At 55.2% G+C, this 15,315-nt stretch overlaps 1 protein-coding gene across 1 annotated transcript in view; it reads left to right on the top strand.

The window, feature by feature from the left end:
* The first annotated feature begins 6 nt into the window (after positions 1 to 6).
* Positions 7 to 15,315, top strand: part of TJP3 (tight junction protein 3) — a 23,523-nt gene continuing 8,214 nt past the window's right edge. The window contains exons 1-13 of the mRNA XM_014533689.1: positions 7 to 117; positions 5,111 to 5,167; positions 5,282 to 5,391; positions 6,777 to 6,879; positions 7,108 to 7,456; positions 8,039 to 8,142; positions 9,410 to 9,569; positions 9,829 to 9,937; positions 12,882 to 12,940; positions 13,185 to 13,251; positions 13,455 to 13,611; positions 14,067 to 14,175; positions 14,282 to 14,519. Of these exons, the coding sequence (XP_014389175.1) occupies positions 100 to 117; positions 5,111 to 5,167; positions 5,282 to 5,391; positions 6,777 to 6,879; positions 7,108 to 7,456; positions 8,039 to 8,142; positions 9,410 to 9,569; positions 9,829 to 9,937; positions 12,882 to 12,940; positions 13,185 to 13,251; positions 13,455 to 13,611; positions 14,067 to 14,175; positions 14,282 to 14,519 (1,640 nt within the window). The 5' untranslated portion in view covers positions 7 to 99. The remainder of the gene's footprint in view (positions 118 to 5,110; positions 5,168 to 5,281; positions 5,392 to 6,776; positions 6,880 to 7,107; positions 7,457 to 8,038; positions 8,143 to 9,409; positions 9,570 to 9,828; positions 9,938 to 12,881; positions 12,941 to 13,184; positions 13,252 to 13,454; positions 13,612 to 14,066; positions 14,176 to 14,281; positions 14,520 to 15,315) is intronic.

The raw sequence follows: 15,315 nt of genomic DNA, 5'->3' as shown, positions 1-15,315 counted from the left end.
GCCGGGCACCCCCACCCGCTCCCTCACCCCAGGGTGGGGACCGATTGACGGCTCCCAGGCTCGCCGGGGGCAGGGGCGCTGGAGAGCCCCGAGTGGACCATGGCGGTGAGATTCCAGGCGAGTAGCCCGCCGAGGGCGGAGGGGGAGGGCATGGAGCCAAGGTGGGGCTGATCACCGGGACCCCTGGCCACCCTCTGCCTGTGTAACAGGTGGGGAAACTGAGGCCCAGAGGCCGGCAGTGGCCAGCCCGAGGCTGCACAGCGAGACGCGTGGCGCCCCTCGACCCTAAAAGCTGCCTCCATGACCCCGCAGACCTGGGTTCAAATCCCAGCCTTTCTGTGTAACTGGGGCCCTGAGCCAGCGCCTCTTCTACCTCGTCCTTTAAAGAAGGATGGAGAGCGGATTCCAAGAGGAAAGTGTCTTAGCTCCTGGCTGTAGTAGGTGCTCAGTAAGTGTTTACGGCGGTTCCCTGGGTGTTGGAGGAAGTGAATGGTGGGACTGGGCAGTGACCTCATGTGTGGGCTGGGTGGCTTTGGTGGATGCGGGGAGGCTGCTGGGAAGGGAACCACCACATATTGTGTTCCTACTGTATACAGCGCCCTTAACTTGTATGAACCCACAGAGATAAGGGTCAGGGGTCGAGAGCTCCCTTTACACTCAAGTCACTTGACTGGACTGGAGGCAGGGGGTCCCTGTGTCTCTATTTGGGGGGACTTCACCTTCCAGGATGGAGCTTGAATTGACTCACGTGCACAGTACTGGGTTTTAGCACACAGGCCAGGAGGGGTAAACTGAGGCCTCAGGAGGTACGTGGCTCTCCGAGGCCACACACTGCTCTGGGCTTTAGGGTGCGACAGTTCCCGGCAGTTCTGGTCCCCTACACCTTCCAGGCGGCAGGAACGGCTCCCAGAATCCCCTCACCCGCATTGTTCCTGGAGGTGGGGGCAGAAACGGGGAGAGACACCTGCAGCCTGGGAGCCACTGGCCTGGGGCTGTTCGCCTTGGTAGGACCTGTCCCTCTGGTTGTCTCTCCTCTCCGGTGTTTGCAGTGTTTGTGTCCAGAGCTGCATTTGGGCTGAGGGGGTGGGGTGGGGGATGGGATGGGAAAAGATCCAGGCCCACCCCCTCTGGAGCTCCCCTTGGTGTGTGTGTGGGGGGAGGGGGCAGGGTCCTGAGGGGCCTAGGTACGCTGGACCTATCTGGTTGGGTTTCTGGCTGAATCTGGCCATTATTCCACCTTTCACCCATTCCTCAAACTCCACGGTGCCTATCCAGTGGGGACAATGCTGGGATCCCGGGGCGCCCAGTCCTGCCCACCAGAAGCCCTCAGACTGGAGCAGTGTAGGGAAGACAGGTGGACGGGACGTCCCAAGTTTCAATCACCAGGGGTGTGTGTGTGTGTGTGTGTGTGTGTGTGTGTGTTGGGGGAGTGGTTGGGGCATTGAGGACTCATTTCCTGGAGGAAGAGACGGTAGCACTGGATAAATAGGAGTTTGCATCCTAGCCAGTTTGGCTCAGTGGATAGAGCATCAGCCTGCAGACTGAAGGGTCCAGGGTTCGATTCCAGTCAAGGGCACATGCCCGGGTTGTGGGCTCGATCACCAATGTGGGGTGTGCAGGAGGCAGCCAATCTATGATTCTCTCTCATCATTGATGTTTCTATCTCTCTCTCCCTCTTCCTTCCTCTCTGAAATCAATAAAAATATATTATTTTTTTTAAAAATGGGAGTTTGCTAGGAGTGCAGCATGGGAAGGAGGGCCCAGGAGGTGCTGAGTCACCAGAGTACCCAGAGAGACAGCCCAAGAGGAAAGAGCAGGCATTCCCAAACTGATGACCAAACAGGGTAGTTTAAGATGGTTTTGGATGCTGTGAATAAAACGTAACAAATAAAACAGAGAGGAGTGATAGGGTGCCAGGGAAGACAGGCTAACCAAGGGGGGCTCCCTGAGGAGGTGGCATTGGATCTGAGACCCAAGTGGCAGGAGCCAGTCTTGTGCCAATCCTGAGAGGGTGTCCCAGGCATAGACCTGCCTGGATGAGGCTGGAGGGGGTGTCTGCACCCAGAGCTGCCCTTTCAACCTTGGGGTGAGATGGGATTCTAACCAAGTGAGCTCCCCAGCCAGGGCAAAGGTTTGGAGGTGAACCAAGCTGAGATGGGCTAAGGGTTAGGCTTGACCCCCTGGAGGCCTCCAGTATCCATGCAGGTGAACCTACACAGGCAGAGACAAACCTGGGCCACCTGCCCCTGCCCCCGCCCCAGGGACTCTGGTTCCCTACGGGCTGTTCTTTTTTAAAAGCATATTTTTATTGATTTCAGAGAGGAAGAGAGAGATAGAAACATCAACGATGAGAGAGAATCATTGATCGGCCGCCTCCTGCATGCACCACACTGGGGATCAAGCCGGAAACCCCGGGCATGTGCCCTGACAGGGAATCGAACCATGACCTCCTGGTTCATAGGTTCATGCTCAATCACTGAGCCCACTGGCTGGGCCCTGGGGGCTATTTTGTTAAAATAAAGCTAAGAAATCAAAATTATGGGGGGCCATTTAATGACACAAAGTATAAAATCATAGCAAGTAAAAAGATTCTGTTTTGAAAAATAAGTTCAGAAGAAAAAAATTAACCAGGTGGGTAAGAGCAAGGTGGGGTAGCTCAGTTGGGAGAGCATCATCCTGACATGCCAAGGTTGCGGTTTGATCCCTGGTCAAGGCACATACAAGAGTCAACCAATGGCCTGGGCCGGGTGGCTCAGTTGGTTGAGCGTTGACCCAGGAACCAAGAGGTTAATTGGTTTGATTCCTGGTTGGGGCACATGCCCGGGTTGCAGGCTCGATCCCTAGTGTGGGGTGTGCAGGAGGCAGCCGATCAATGATTCTCTCTCATCATTGATGTTTCTATCTCTCTCTTCCTCTCTGAAATTGATAACATATATTTAAAAAAAGAATTACCAATGAATGCATAAATAAGTGGAACAACAAATCGATGTTTCTCTAAAATCAATTTTTTTAAAAAATAGTGAGCACGTGGGGCAGGCTACCAAGGTTCAGGGATGGAAAGTCACTGAACACCTTTGCACTCCCCTCTCCTCCCCTGTAAGAGGCAGAGCAGCAGTCCCACTTCCTACGTCATTCAGGATGGATGAATGGGTACGCGGACAGTGCCCGCCGGCAGCCAGCACTGAACAGTGTTGCTTATTAAAATGATGCAAAGAAAGGCCATGATTATTACTTCTCACAATAACTGCCATCTCCCCAGGCCCTAGGCTCCCTCTGGCTCTGGGCTCCCCGCCCACACCTCAGCCCTGAGTGATGGTGGCAGGGGTGGGGGTGCCCGTTTTGAAGATAAGGAAGCTGAGGCAGGGAGAGGCAGCACCACAGCCCGCAAAAGGCAGGCAAGGGATTTGAGCCTTGGTTGTGAGCACTGACCTGCTCCTGGTAACTGCAGGGCCAAGAGTGAGGCCCCGTCCTCATCTTTGCTGCTCTCTCCCCGGTCCTGCCTCCCCTTCCCCACTCTTAGAGCCAGGAAGGCCGCTTTCCTGGGAACCTAGAAGGAAAGTCACTGGAGTGCAGCTGGGGAGGGGTCTTAGGCTTGCACTGTGCCAAACTGGGGAGGGGGAGTCATTTTTCAAGACCCCCAGGGAGAAGGGCAGCCTGGCAGAAGGTAGGGGATGGGTGGGGGCTGGCTTCTGCCCGGGCTCCATGTCCCCCCGTTCTCCCAGGGTCTCCTGGCCTGGGGACTTGCACTCTAGAGCTGTGTTCTCAGCTGTATCATGAAAGTCACAGAAACCACATCCCCCAGCCCCACCTCCATCAGCTCCGTTGTCTTGGCAAGTGACTCTGCCTCTCTGTGACTCAGTTTCCCCATCGGTGATATAAGATGATAGAATTTCCTCTTCCATAAATGGATTAAACGGGAAAGTACATGTAAAGTGCCTGGCACAGCCCAGCTGGCATGACTCAGCGGTTGAATGTTGACTTATGAACCAGGAGGTCACGGTTCAATTCCGGTCAAGGGCGCATGCCGGGGTTGCAGGCTCTATCCCCACTGGGGAGCGTGCAGGAGGCAGCCAATCAATGATTCTCTCATCGTTGATGTTTCTATCTCTCTCTCCCTCTCCCTTCCTCTCTGAAATCAATAAAAATATATTAAAGTAAATAAATACATAAAGTGCCTGGCACAAAGGAAGCACGTCATTCCTTCAGTAAATAGTTATGGAATCTCTGCTGTGATCCAGGCACCCAGGACTCCACTGTGAACAAGATAAAAAGCTCTGCCCTCGGGAGCCAGTATTCTAGAGGAGGAGATAGACAGTGAGCAGATAAAACCTAGGGATGGCCAAGGGGTCACAAGTTCTATGAAACAGAACGATGTATCAGGGAAAGGCACAGACGGTGGTCTGCTGTGGGCAGGAGGGGGTTATAGTTCTAAACAGGGTGGTTGGGAGGCCACACCAAGGAGGTGACATTTGAGCTGAGACCTGAAGGAGGTGAGGGAGTCAGGTGGAGAGCTGTAGGAGAGAGTTCCAGGTGGAGGGAATAGCATGTGCAAAGGTCCTGGGGGCAGGAACCTGCCTGGCATGTTGGAGGAACAGCGAGGCCTGCATAGCTGGAGCAGAGTGCGCTCCCCCTGCCTGGCAGGCCTTGTTCCATCCCCCCAGGGATGGAGCAAGACCTTCCAGAGGGAATGGTACCAAAAACTCACCTTTTTCTTTGCTCCCAATACAATTTGGTTCACTTAACACGGAGTTTCTCATTTCTGGCACTACCAGCATTTGTGTCTGGACCATTCTCTATGGTGAGGCTAAGGATTAGGAGGGTGTTGAACGGCATCCTTGGCCTTCATACACTCAATGCCAGGAGCATCCCCAGTTTTGACAGCCATTAATATCTCCAGACATCTCTGAATAGTTTCTGGTTGAGAACCATGGACTTAAATCCATTTTGCAGATTGAAAAACTGAGGTCTCAAGAGAGGTAGCTACTTGTGCACAGGCTTAAACCATGGGAATGTCAGATCGGGGCTCCCCACTGAGGGCTGGGGGACCTCCAAATACTCCAGCGGGTGTGCTGTGACCTCACACCCACCACCCCTGTTCTCTTTATGCCAGGTGTTGGACATGGAGGAGCTGACCATCTGGGAACAGCACACGGCTACCGTCTGCAAGGTGAGGCCTCCCTCTCCCTGAGGGGGTGCTGTGGGCATGGCAGTGTGGTCTCCGTGGGAGAACCTTTGTCCTGGAGGGAAGCAAAAGCTCATTCTGCCTCTGCCTCCCCCTCAGGACCCCCGCCGGGGCTTCGGCATTGCGATCTCTGGCGGTCATGACCGGCCTGGTGGACCCGTGTTTGTGTCCGATGTGGTGCCCGGAGGGCCGGCGGAGGGCAGGCTGCAGTGAGTATCAGGGCAGCCCGGGTTTGGGCACATGGAGAGGAGGGGCCTGTGTGGGCCGGAGCGAGGAGGCTGGACAGTGCCTGGTGCCTTCCAGCTCTGTCGACACAGGGCGTGGAGCTGTGGGGCCGGCAGCAGGACAGTCGGCGAGTGGCCATCACTCTCCCCGTGGCACTTCCTGGGCCTCCCATGCTGTTCTGGGTCAGAGTGGCCCCAGGCTGCTCCAGGACCAACCTGTCCCCTGGAAACCTCTTTTAATTTTTCAATTACAGTTGACATTCAATATTTTACTAGTTTCAGGTATACAGCATAATGGTTATACATTTATATAACTTACAAAGGGATCCCCCCCATAAGTCTAGTACACACCAGACACCATGCATAGTTATTACAATATTTTTCTAAATATAAGTTGTTGTTTTTTAAATATTTTTATTGATTTTTAGAGAGAGAGGAAGGTAGAGGGAGAGAGAGAGAGAAACATCGATATGTGAGAAACATCGATCGGCTGCCTCCTGCACGCCCACTACTGGGATGAAGCCGGCAACGCAGGCCTATGCCCAGAACGGCCGGCAACCTTTCGGCGCACGGACAACACCCAGCCAACCGGGCCACGGCGGTCTGGGCCACAGTTATTACTATATTGTTGGCTGTAAGCCCTGTGCTTGCTTTACATCCTCGTGACCTGGAAACCTCTCTTTGGCCGAGAGAAGGGGAACCAGTGTGCTGAGCCCTGAGGGGCAGGAGGCTCCTGGGAGGAATTGGGAAAATGGTTCTGGGGTCCGAGTGGCTGACGGGTGAAATGGCTCAGCCCAGAATCTGCGACCAACTTCACAGAAAGAAAGAATATGAAACACAGGCTGGGAGAGAGAAAAGCAGGAAGAGGGAGCTGAGAGGAACAGTAAGGAGGTGATGGAGGTGCCAGTTGTAATCCCAACTTCCCTTCTATGATGGTATTGTATGATTATAGGGGTTCTATGAGCCCCTATTTTAGGAAACTGAGGCCCAGAAGGATAAATGTCTCTGTGAGCCTGGGGACACCAGTGAGAAAGAAAGAATATGAAACACAGGCTGGGAGAGAGAAAAGCAGGAAGAGGGAGCTGAGAGGAACAGTAAGGAGGTGATGGAGGTGCCAGTTGTAATCCCAACTTCCCTTCTATGATGGTATTGTATGATTATAGGGGTTCTGTGAGCCCCTATTGTACAGATGAGCAAACTGAGGCCCAGATGGATAAATGTCTCTGTGAGCCTGGGGACACCAGTGATGAGACCAGGGGGTGCCTTCCCCGAAGGTGGGCACTGGGGAGCCACCAGGGGCCCTCAGGACAGGCCTGTGGAGCGGGGCTCCTTTGGGAGGCCTCCTCCCTGAGACCCGACTGTTCCCTCAGGACAGGGGACCAGATTGTCATGGTGAACGGGGTGTCCATGGAGAATGTCAACTCCACCTTTGCCATTCACATACTCAAGACCTGCACCAAGCTGGCCAACATTGTGAGTGGGGGCCGGGTGGGAGCGGTAGCCCCCTGGCTCAGGGGCACCTCTGCCCCCCGCTGAGCCCCCCTGGTTCTGGGACACAGGGGCGGTGTGCGTGTGAGCAAATAGGGTCTTGTTCCCATTTCACAGCTTGGATGTTGAGGCCCGGGGTGGCTGGGGTCCCCCAGGGCCAGCCGGTGGATGGGAGAGATCATGAGCTAGTTACCCCTCCACCTCCTCTGATAGACCGTGAAGCGTCCCCGGAAAATCCAGCTGCCCAGCACCAAGGCCAGCCCCTGTGGCCCAGGACACCAGGATTCAGATGAAGACGGGCCCTGGCGGCTTGAGGACACTAACCATGGCCGGGGCTACGAGGGTGACACATCCAGTGGCTCTGGCCGCTCCTTGGGAGAGCGCTCCCACCGGCCCAGGGCAGGCCGCCGGAGCCGGGCCGGCAACCATGGGAGCAGGAGCCCGGGTGGGGGCTCCGAGGTCAGAGGGCTGGCCCTGATGTCCGGCTTCAAGAGGCTGCCACGGCAGGACGTGCAGATGAGGCCACTGAAGTCAGTGCTGGTGCGGAGGAGGGAGAGTGAAGGTGAGCCGGCAGAGGGAGTGCTCATGGCAGTGGGGCTTGGGGTCCCCTTACTGTGTGTGGTCAGCAAGAGAACGGCCCCAAAGACATCTCCATCCTGGTCCCAGGGCCTGTGGACATGTCAGCTCGCGTGGTAAAGGGACTTGGCAGATGGTTAAGCTCAGGCCTCGGAGACGGGGATGGCCCTGGATTCTCCAGGGAGCCCGGGGTCATCACAAAGGTCCTCGTAAGAGGGAGGCAGGGGGTGGGCGTCAGAGATGGAAGAGGCGGCGCTGCTGGCTGTGAAGACGGAGGAGGGGCCACGGAGGCAGAAATGCGGTGCCTCTGGGAGCTGGAAAAGGCTGGAGACGACTCTCTGGAGCCTCGTGCAGTGACATCAGAGTCCCTGCAGTGGCACTGTGTGTCCTTTAGGTCGTCAGTATCAGAGCAGCCCCAGAATGACTGGGAGGGAGCCAAGCCGGACCCTTCCTGTGGGACAGCAGCCCTGAGAGCGGGAAGGCCAAGGGCAGGCAAGAAGGCTGAGCTCTGACAGGACCCGCAGCCCAGACCCCAGGCCCTGCCTCAGCTTCCCTCCTCTCCCCACAGAGTTTGGGGTCAAACTGGGAAGTCAGATCTTCATCAAGCACATCACGGATTCGGGCCTGGCTGCCCAGAACCGGGGGCTGCAGGAAGGAGACCTTGTCCTACAGGTGAGCCCAGGTGGCGGCTTCTTCTTCTTCTTTAAAAAAATATATTTTTATTGATTTCAGAGAGGAAGGGAGAGGGAGAGAGAGAGAAACATCAATGATGAGAGAGAATCATTGATCAGCTGCCTCCTGCACGCCCCACACTGGGGATCGAGCCCGAAACCCAGTCATGTGCCCTTGACCGGGATTGAACCCAGGACCCTTCAGTCCGCAGGCTGATGCCCTATCCACTGAGCCCAACCAGCTGGGGCTGAGCCCAGGCTTCTTGTTGGGGGCTTGGGATAGGGAGACCAAGGCCAGAGGTGCTCAGTGGCACTGAGTCACAGGTCAAGTTCAGCAGAGCTGACCCAGAACCATTTGACTTCTGTATTGTTGCCAGTTTCCCAAAAGTTGGAGATGGCTTTCCCCTCTTCTCCCCTCCACCCCGTCTGCTACTAATCCACTGCCAAATGTTAGTTTCTAGTACCCCCTTTGGGTTGGCTGTTTCTAGTATCAGAATCACTGGTCAGCTGGCTACAGCTCTGATTTCCAGACCTGCCTTAGGTGGTTGGTGCTAATGGGAGCCCAGGCTTAGAGGAGCAGCTCTGCCTTAAGACTCTGCTCCTGAACATCTGATGATGCCTAGTGTTTGACTTCCAAGCCAATTCCAGTTGATTGCTTCTAGAATCTCCTCAGAGTAATCTACTTCTAGTGATGACCCTGAGGCATTGTCTGTTTCTAGTGGTTTGGGGCCAACACTAGAAACAGCTTTGTGGGGGACTAGAACTCACAATCCCCAGGGTCACTGAAAGCAGACACTCCCGAGGGAGAAAGTTAGAAAAGGATTCTCAGTGTGAGTGGAAATGATGTCAGTCCTCACTGGAAACTGAGTTTCTAATCTGCCTCTAGATGTTTGTTTCCAGTACCTCCTCGAGTACCTTACAGTATCATTTGGTATCACCTCCCTCTCTTCTAATTAGACTCATTTCTAATACGTGTTCATAGTGTCTCATAAGAAAGTTCCCCTTGTAGGGAGAGGAGAGAGCCAACCTGTTTCCAATTTCCTCTAGCTCCTTAGAAAGTTGTCTGTTTCTAGAATCTTGTGGAAGTTAGTTCTTGGTATAGACACCCCCCGCAGCAGGAATCCAGCTGTGTCATTTTCTCTTGAGATGTCTGTTTTCAGTAACCCCGCTGACAGCGCGTCTCTAGTCTTCCCACCAAGATATCTGTTTCCGGTATTCCCCTATCTCTCATTAACTCACATTCTCTCTTCCTTCCCGGTCCCTTTTAGATCAACGGGGTGTCCAGCGAGAATCTGTCGCTGAGTGACACACGGCAACTGATCGAGAAATCGGAAGGGAAGCTGACTCTGCTGGTGCTCAGGGACCGAGAGCAGTTTTTGGTGAACATCCCGCCAGCTGTCAGTGACAGTGACAGCTCCCTCCTGGAGGGTGAGGGGCCAGGAGGCAGGCCCCGGGGGATGGGACTGAATGAAGGGCAGAGCCAAGGCGTCAGTGAGCCTGCCCCGCGAGCCTTAGAGAGGGACAGGAGCTTGCTGAAGACCGCACAGCAAGTCAGGACTGGAGTTACCTGGCTGAGCCTGACTCCGGTCTAGGTCCCTTTGCTTAGAGGGGCCTTGATGTTCCCCTCTATAAAATGGGTCCACTCTGGAAGTGGACTGTGGCTGATGGGATGCCCTCTCTCCCACAGACATCTCAGACCTCTGCTCGGAACTGTCTCAGGCGCCACCATCCTATGTCCCACCACCCCCCCAGCACAGGCAGCGGAGTCCTGACACCGACCGGACCAACTCCCCCGTGTACGTACCCCCATTGGCCAGAATGGTTGAACAGGAGGGGAACATGGGCATCTCTTTTCCAACTGGGGGTAGCCTTGAGGGTGTAGTCCTGTAGCCTGCCTGGAGGAGGCCTCCCTGTTCACATATAGCCTTTCTTGCCCACAGTAGTGGCTTTTGCTTCTCGGGTACTAGGAGAACCAGATATGGATCGACTTAAAGCAGAAGTAACCAGATTTCGTAATGCATCCTAGAAGACTTCAAAAGGCACAAGCCCTTTGACCCAGCAAGGCCCTTTTAGGGATTTCTCTTGGGGGCAAAATAGCCATGGATATACTAGTATTCTGGGACTGGAGGATGCTGGTTTATTATGATGATGTTTATAAAAGGAACAATTGGAATGAATTTGTATTAGTCTCCTGTGGCTGCTGTAACAAAGTGCCCCGAAAAGGGTAGCCGAGACCCCTTTGGCGGTCGAACGACCCTTTCACAGGGGTCGCCTAAGACCATCCTGCATATCAGATATTTACATTACGATTCATAACAGTAGCCACATTACAGTTATGAAGTAGCAACAAAATAATTTTATGGTTGAGTCACAACACGAGGAACTGTATTTAAAGGGCCAGAAGGTTGAGAACCACTGGTCTAAGGGTCCCAGAGGAGACGCTGTTCCAGGCCTCTCCCAGCTTCTGATGGCCTCTGGCTTTCCTTGGCTCCCACGCAGCCGTCTCCTCCCTGAGTGTCTTCATGTTGTCTTTCCTCCATGTGTGTCTGAATCTGTGTCCACATTTTCCTGTTTCATAAGGACACCAGTCATATAGGGCTAGGGGCCCACCCTGCTCCACTGTGACCTCTTCTTTCCTGATGATATCTACGACAATCTCATTTCCAAATACCATCATGTTCTGGGATGTTGAGGGTTAGGACTTCAACACATGGATTTTGAGGGGACACAATTCCATGGCTAAAATACATACACGCTCAATACTTTGAGTGTATTTAGATATTAGACACCTCACTTACGCTTTCAGCACCCTGAGAAGTGGGGGGTTGTATCTGTTATCTATGGCTGTATAAATTAACCCCAAATCTAGCCCCTTGAAACAATAGTAAGTATTTATTATCTCCCATCATTTCCGAGAGTCAGGAATTGGGGGCGGCTGAGCTGAGTGGCTCTACTTTGTAATCTCATGAGGTCACAGTCGAGCTGTGTCTAGGGCTCCAGGCTTTCCGGGTGGATGGTCCACTTCCAGGCTCACTCCCAGGGCTGTTGGCAGGAGGACTCAGAGCCTCACCAGGCGGGCCTGTCCTTATGGCTCCCCAAAGCGAATGACCGAAGAGAGCGTAGGCGAACCTAATCTCAGATGTGTCACACCTTCACTCCCCTGTATTCTGCTGGTCACACAGGCCAACCGTGGTTCAGTGCAGAAGGGAGACGACAGCAGGCCCCAACTACCAGGAGGTGAGGGTTTCTGGGACCATCTCAGAGGCCAGAGGAGGCCCCAACCCAAAGCCCCAACGCTTACTCCATTGTTGCCTCCTTAGGGTGCTAATTAACGACAAAAGGAGACAATGCCTGTGTGTACTTAGCCCATAGCAATGCTCATGGTGTATCTTTTAAAAAAATATATTGTTTTATTGATTTCAGAGAGGAAGGGAGAGAGAGAGAGAGAGAGAGAGAGAGAGAGAGAGAGAGAGAGAAAGAGAATGAGAATCATTGAGAATCATTGATCGGCTGCCTCCTGCACACCCCCTACTGGGGATCGAGCCCACAACCCAGGCATGTGCCCTTGACCAGAATCGAACCTGGGACTTTTCAGTTCACAGGCTGACACTCTATCCACTGAGCCACATTGGCTAGGGCTCACTGTGTGTCTTTTCCACTCTTTACTATGATCATAATACATCCTTGCTTGGGAGTACTAGACAGCCATGAAAAAGGATGTCTGGGAGATTATATTTAAAAGGCCCAGCAAAATACACTTGGCGTCGTGTGGGGTGAATGAACCACATGGTAGCATGACTCAGGGTTTGGGGCGACTTTTGTGTGGTCTTACTGGGCATTCCGCCTGCACACAGACACATGGTTCCGAGGAGCTTGGCAGGTGTCTCTGATGCAGACGCCTTACTCTACGAATCTGTCCAGGACGTGTGGGGCGGGGAGTCTGGTATTTTCCAAGGGCAGCACCGGGGCTTCGCAGGATGGATGCCGTAAATGCTAGTACATGGCCTGATCTCGATGTTCTTTCAAAGGTATATCCTTCCCCACACGCTTACCTGAAAGCATCTGAAAGGTGTGGCAGTGGCTGGTCCCTGCTGACAGGGGGCTGGGTTTGCAGGGGACTTCCTTTTCCTGCTGTGGTTTAACAGGAGACCAGAGACTGGAGACCGACACACAGACAATTGCTTCTCACAGTTCTGGAGCCTGGGAGTCCGTGGTCGGGTGCAGCAGGGTCAGATTCTAGGTGGGCCTCTTCCTGGCCAGCAGACGGCCGCCTTTTCGCTGTGTCCTCACCTGGGGGAGAGGGTGCTCCCTGGTGTCTCTTATAAGGACACGAATGCCATCTGGGGCCCCACCCTCATCACCTCAGCTAAACGTCGTCACCTCCCAATGTCCTGCCTCCTCACAATCCCAGTAGATGTTAGGGCTTCGACCTCTTGTGAATTTGCAGGGGACACACAAATTTAGTCCACAGCAACCTCTGGAACTTTCTGCTAATATTAAAGTAATAACAGGACGAGTTGTCCCAGGCTCCTTTCACCTTGACCAGCCCTCCCTGGAGGCTTCACTCCACTCAGCCGTCCCCAGGGCTCAGGGAAGGAAACCGAGGCTCAGAGAGGGCCAGCCGTCGGTCTGCTATCACACGGCCACAGAAGGGCAGAACCAAGATCTGAATCTGAGTTCGGATAAACAGCAGTTCTAAAAGCCATCCCTTGACATTCACGCCCACCTGTCCCCCACCAGGGAGAGCTCCCAGCTTCGGCGGAGAAGTTCTGTGGATTCCAGAACCACCTTGGAACCAGGTACACGGAAGGTGGGTGGGTGGTGACTCTGAGCACCCCTCCTCTGACTGTGTTAATCCCAAGTGGTGATGCTGAGCCAGGCAGAGTGGGAGAGCTGGCACGGGCCTGCAGGGTCAGAGACAGTTCCCTGGGAAGGACAGAGGGCTGGGTGACGGCCCACCACGGGGTAGGGGCCCCCATGGCAGAGGTCTGGTGGCTGGACCGGCCAGTGTGCTTGGGAAACAGGCCAGCTGCTCCCTTTCAGACACCCCCAGGCAAAGCAGCTATGACATCTACAGGGTGCCCAGCCGCCAGAGCATGGAGGACCGCGGGTACGTGCACTCGGGAAAAGCCCACCGACGGGAAACTCCCACATCCGGGTCCCGTCCCAGGCTCAGTGTGTTGGTGGGACCATCGCGGGTCCTGCGCAGCTACTTGGGGGACTGAGGCCCAGAGGGAGCGGGGATCTCCCAGGGATGCCCAGGGGACCGCCTCTCTGCCCACTCTGGACGGACCTGCTCTGCCACCCCTGCAGGTACAGCCCCGACTCGCGGGTGGTCCGCTTCTACAAGGGCACCAGCATCGGGATGAAGCTGGCTGGAGGCAACGATGTGGGCATCTTCGTGTCGGGGGTGCAGGAGGGCAGCCCGGCTGAGGAGCAGGGCATCCAGGAAGGAGATCAGATTCTGCAGGTGCTGGCGGTGGGCGTGTTGGCACGCTGGGCGACGCTCCCGTGTCGGTTACAGCCTGTGTCCTCCCCCGGGTTGGCTGAGAGCAGGTGTGGCCCACCGTCCGGGTCCGCATATTGTTGTCCTTGCCATGACCCTGGTGTCTGGGACCTGGTACTGTCTGTGTCTATACATCTGTGCCCCGGTCACGAGCCTGTGACTGTGGCTCTTTGGAGGGTCACAGCATTTCCACCCTGTCACCATCGCCGCGATGGCCCACCACGCCTCGGTTACGTGTGTGCCGCTTCCCGTTCCTGTGCCCCGGGTTCCGGTCAAGTCTTCCGTGTGCCTGATGCCCGTGCTGCCACCGGCGATGCCTCCCTGCCCCCGTCAGCTGTCCCCCATCGCCGGGGCCCCTGGAGTTGGGGGTGAGCTGTGCCCAGAGCTACATCCCCTCTCCCTCCCCCCTCCCCGGGCAGGTGAATGACGTGCCCTTCCGGAACCTGACTCGGGAGGAGGCTGTGCAGGTCCTGCTGGGGCTGCCACTGGGCGAGGAGGTGGAGCTGGTGACGCAGCGGAAGCAGGACAGTGAGTGGGGCCGGGAGCCGCGCCTGGCCCAGCGGGAGGCCCAGTCCCCGGGGAGGGAAAGGTCCGGCAGCAAGCCCGCCCGCTCAGAGCCTCTCCCTGTCCGCAGTCTTCCGGAAGATGGTGCAGTCCCGTGTGGGCGACTCCTTCTACATCCGCACACACTTTGAGCTGGAGCCCAGCCCACCCTACGGCCTGGGCTTTACCCGCGGCGACGTCTTCCACGTGCTGGACACGCTGTATCCGGGCCCGGGGCAGGGCCACACCCGCGGGGGCCAGTGGCTGGCGGTGCGCATGGGTCGTGACCTCCGGGAGCAGGAGCGCGGCATCATTCCCAACCAGAAGAGGTGGGGACCACTGCCACCCTCCGCCAGGCCGCCCCCCAGCCTCCATCTCCCCACTGTCACCTCTTAGCGATGTTGGTGGTCCAACCTGAGGCAATGTGCAGATGGCTCAGGGCGTGCAGTCGCGCTTGTACAGGTTCCCCAGGGCTGCTGTAAAGCATCAGTACAAATGCAGTGGCTTCAATCCACACAGATGCTGGAGGTTGGAAATGCAAAATGAACGCTTTAGCCCTGGCTGGTTTGGCTCAGTGGATAGAGAGTCGGCCTGTGGACCAAAGGGTCCCGGGTTCGATTCCGGTCAAGGGCATGTACCTCGGTTGCAGGTTCCTCCCCCGCCCAGGCCCTGGTCAAGGCTGGTGCAGGAGGCAATCAATCGATGTGTTTCTCTCACATTGATGTCTTTCCCTCTCTTTTCCACTCTCCCTAAAAATCAATGGAAGTGGAAAAATATCTTCGGGTGAGGATTAACAAAAAACACACAAAACCCCCCAAAGTGAACGCTTTAGGGCTGCAGTCCAGGTGTGGGCTGGTCCTGGAGGCTCCAGAGGAGCGTCGTTTCCGGCCTCTTCAAGCTTCTAGAGGCGCCACACCCCAGGCTCTCGGCTCTTCCTCCATCGTCACAGCCAGCAGCGCAGCCTCTTCCATCTCTGACTCTCACCCTCCTGCCTCTTCTTTTTATTTTTTTGTTAATCTTCACCTGAGGATATATTTTTAAAAATATATTTTATTGATTTTTTACAGAGAGGAAGGGAGAGAGATAGAGAGTTAGAAACATCGATGAGAGAGAAACATTGATCAG

Source organism: Myotis brandtii, unplaced genomic scaffold, assembly GCF_000412655.1.
Source record: "Myotis brandtii unplaced genomic scaffold, ASM41265v1 scaffold122, whole genome shotgun sequence".
NCBI classification, from domain to species: domain Eukaryota; kingdom Metazoa; phylum Chordata; class Mammalia; order Chiroptera; family Vespertilionidae; genus Myotis; species Myotis brandtii.
Note: the sequence above shows the minus strand (reverse complement) of the source record. Positions and strands in the feature narration are given on the sequence as shown.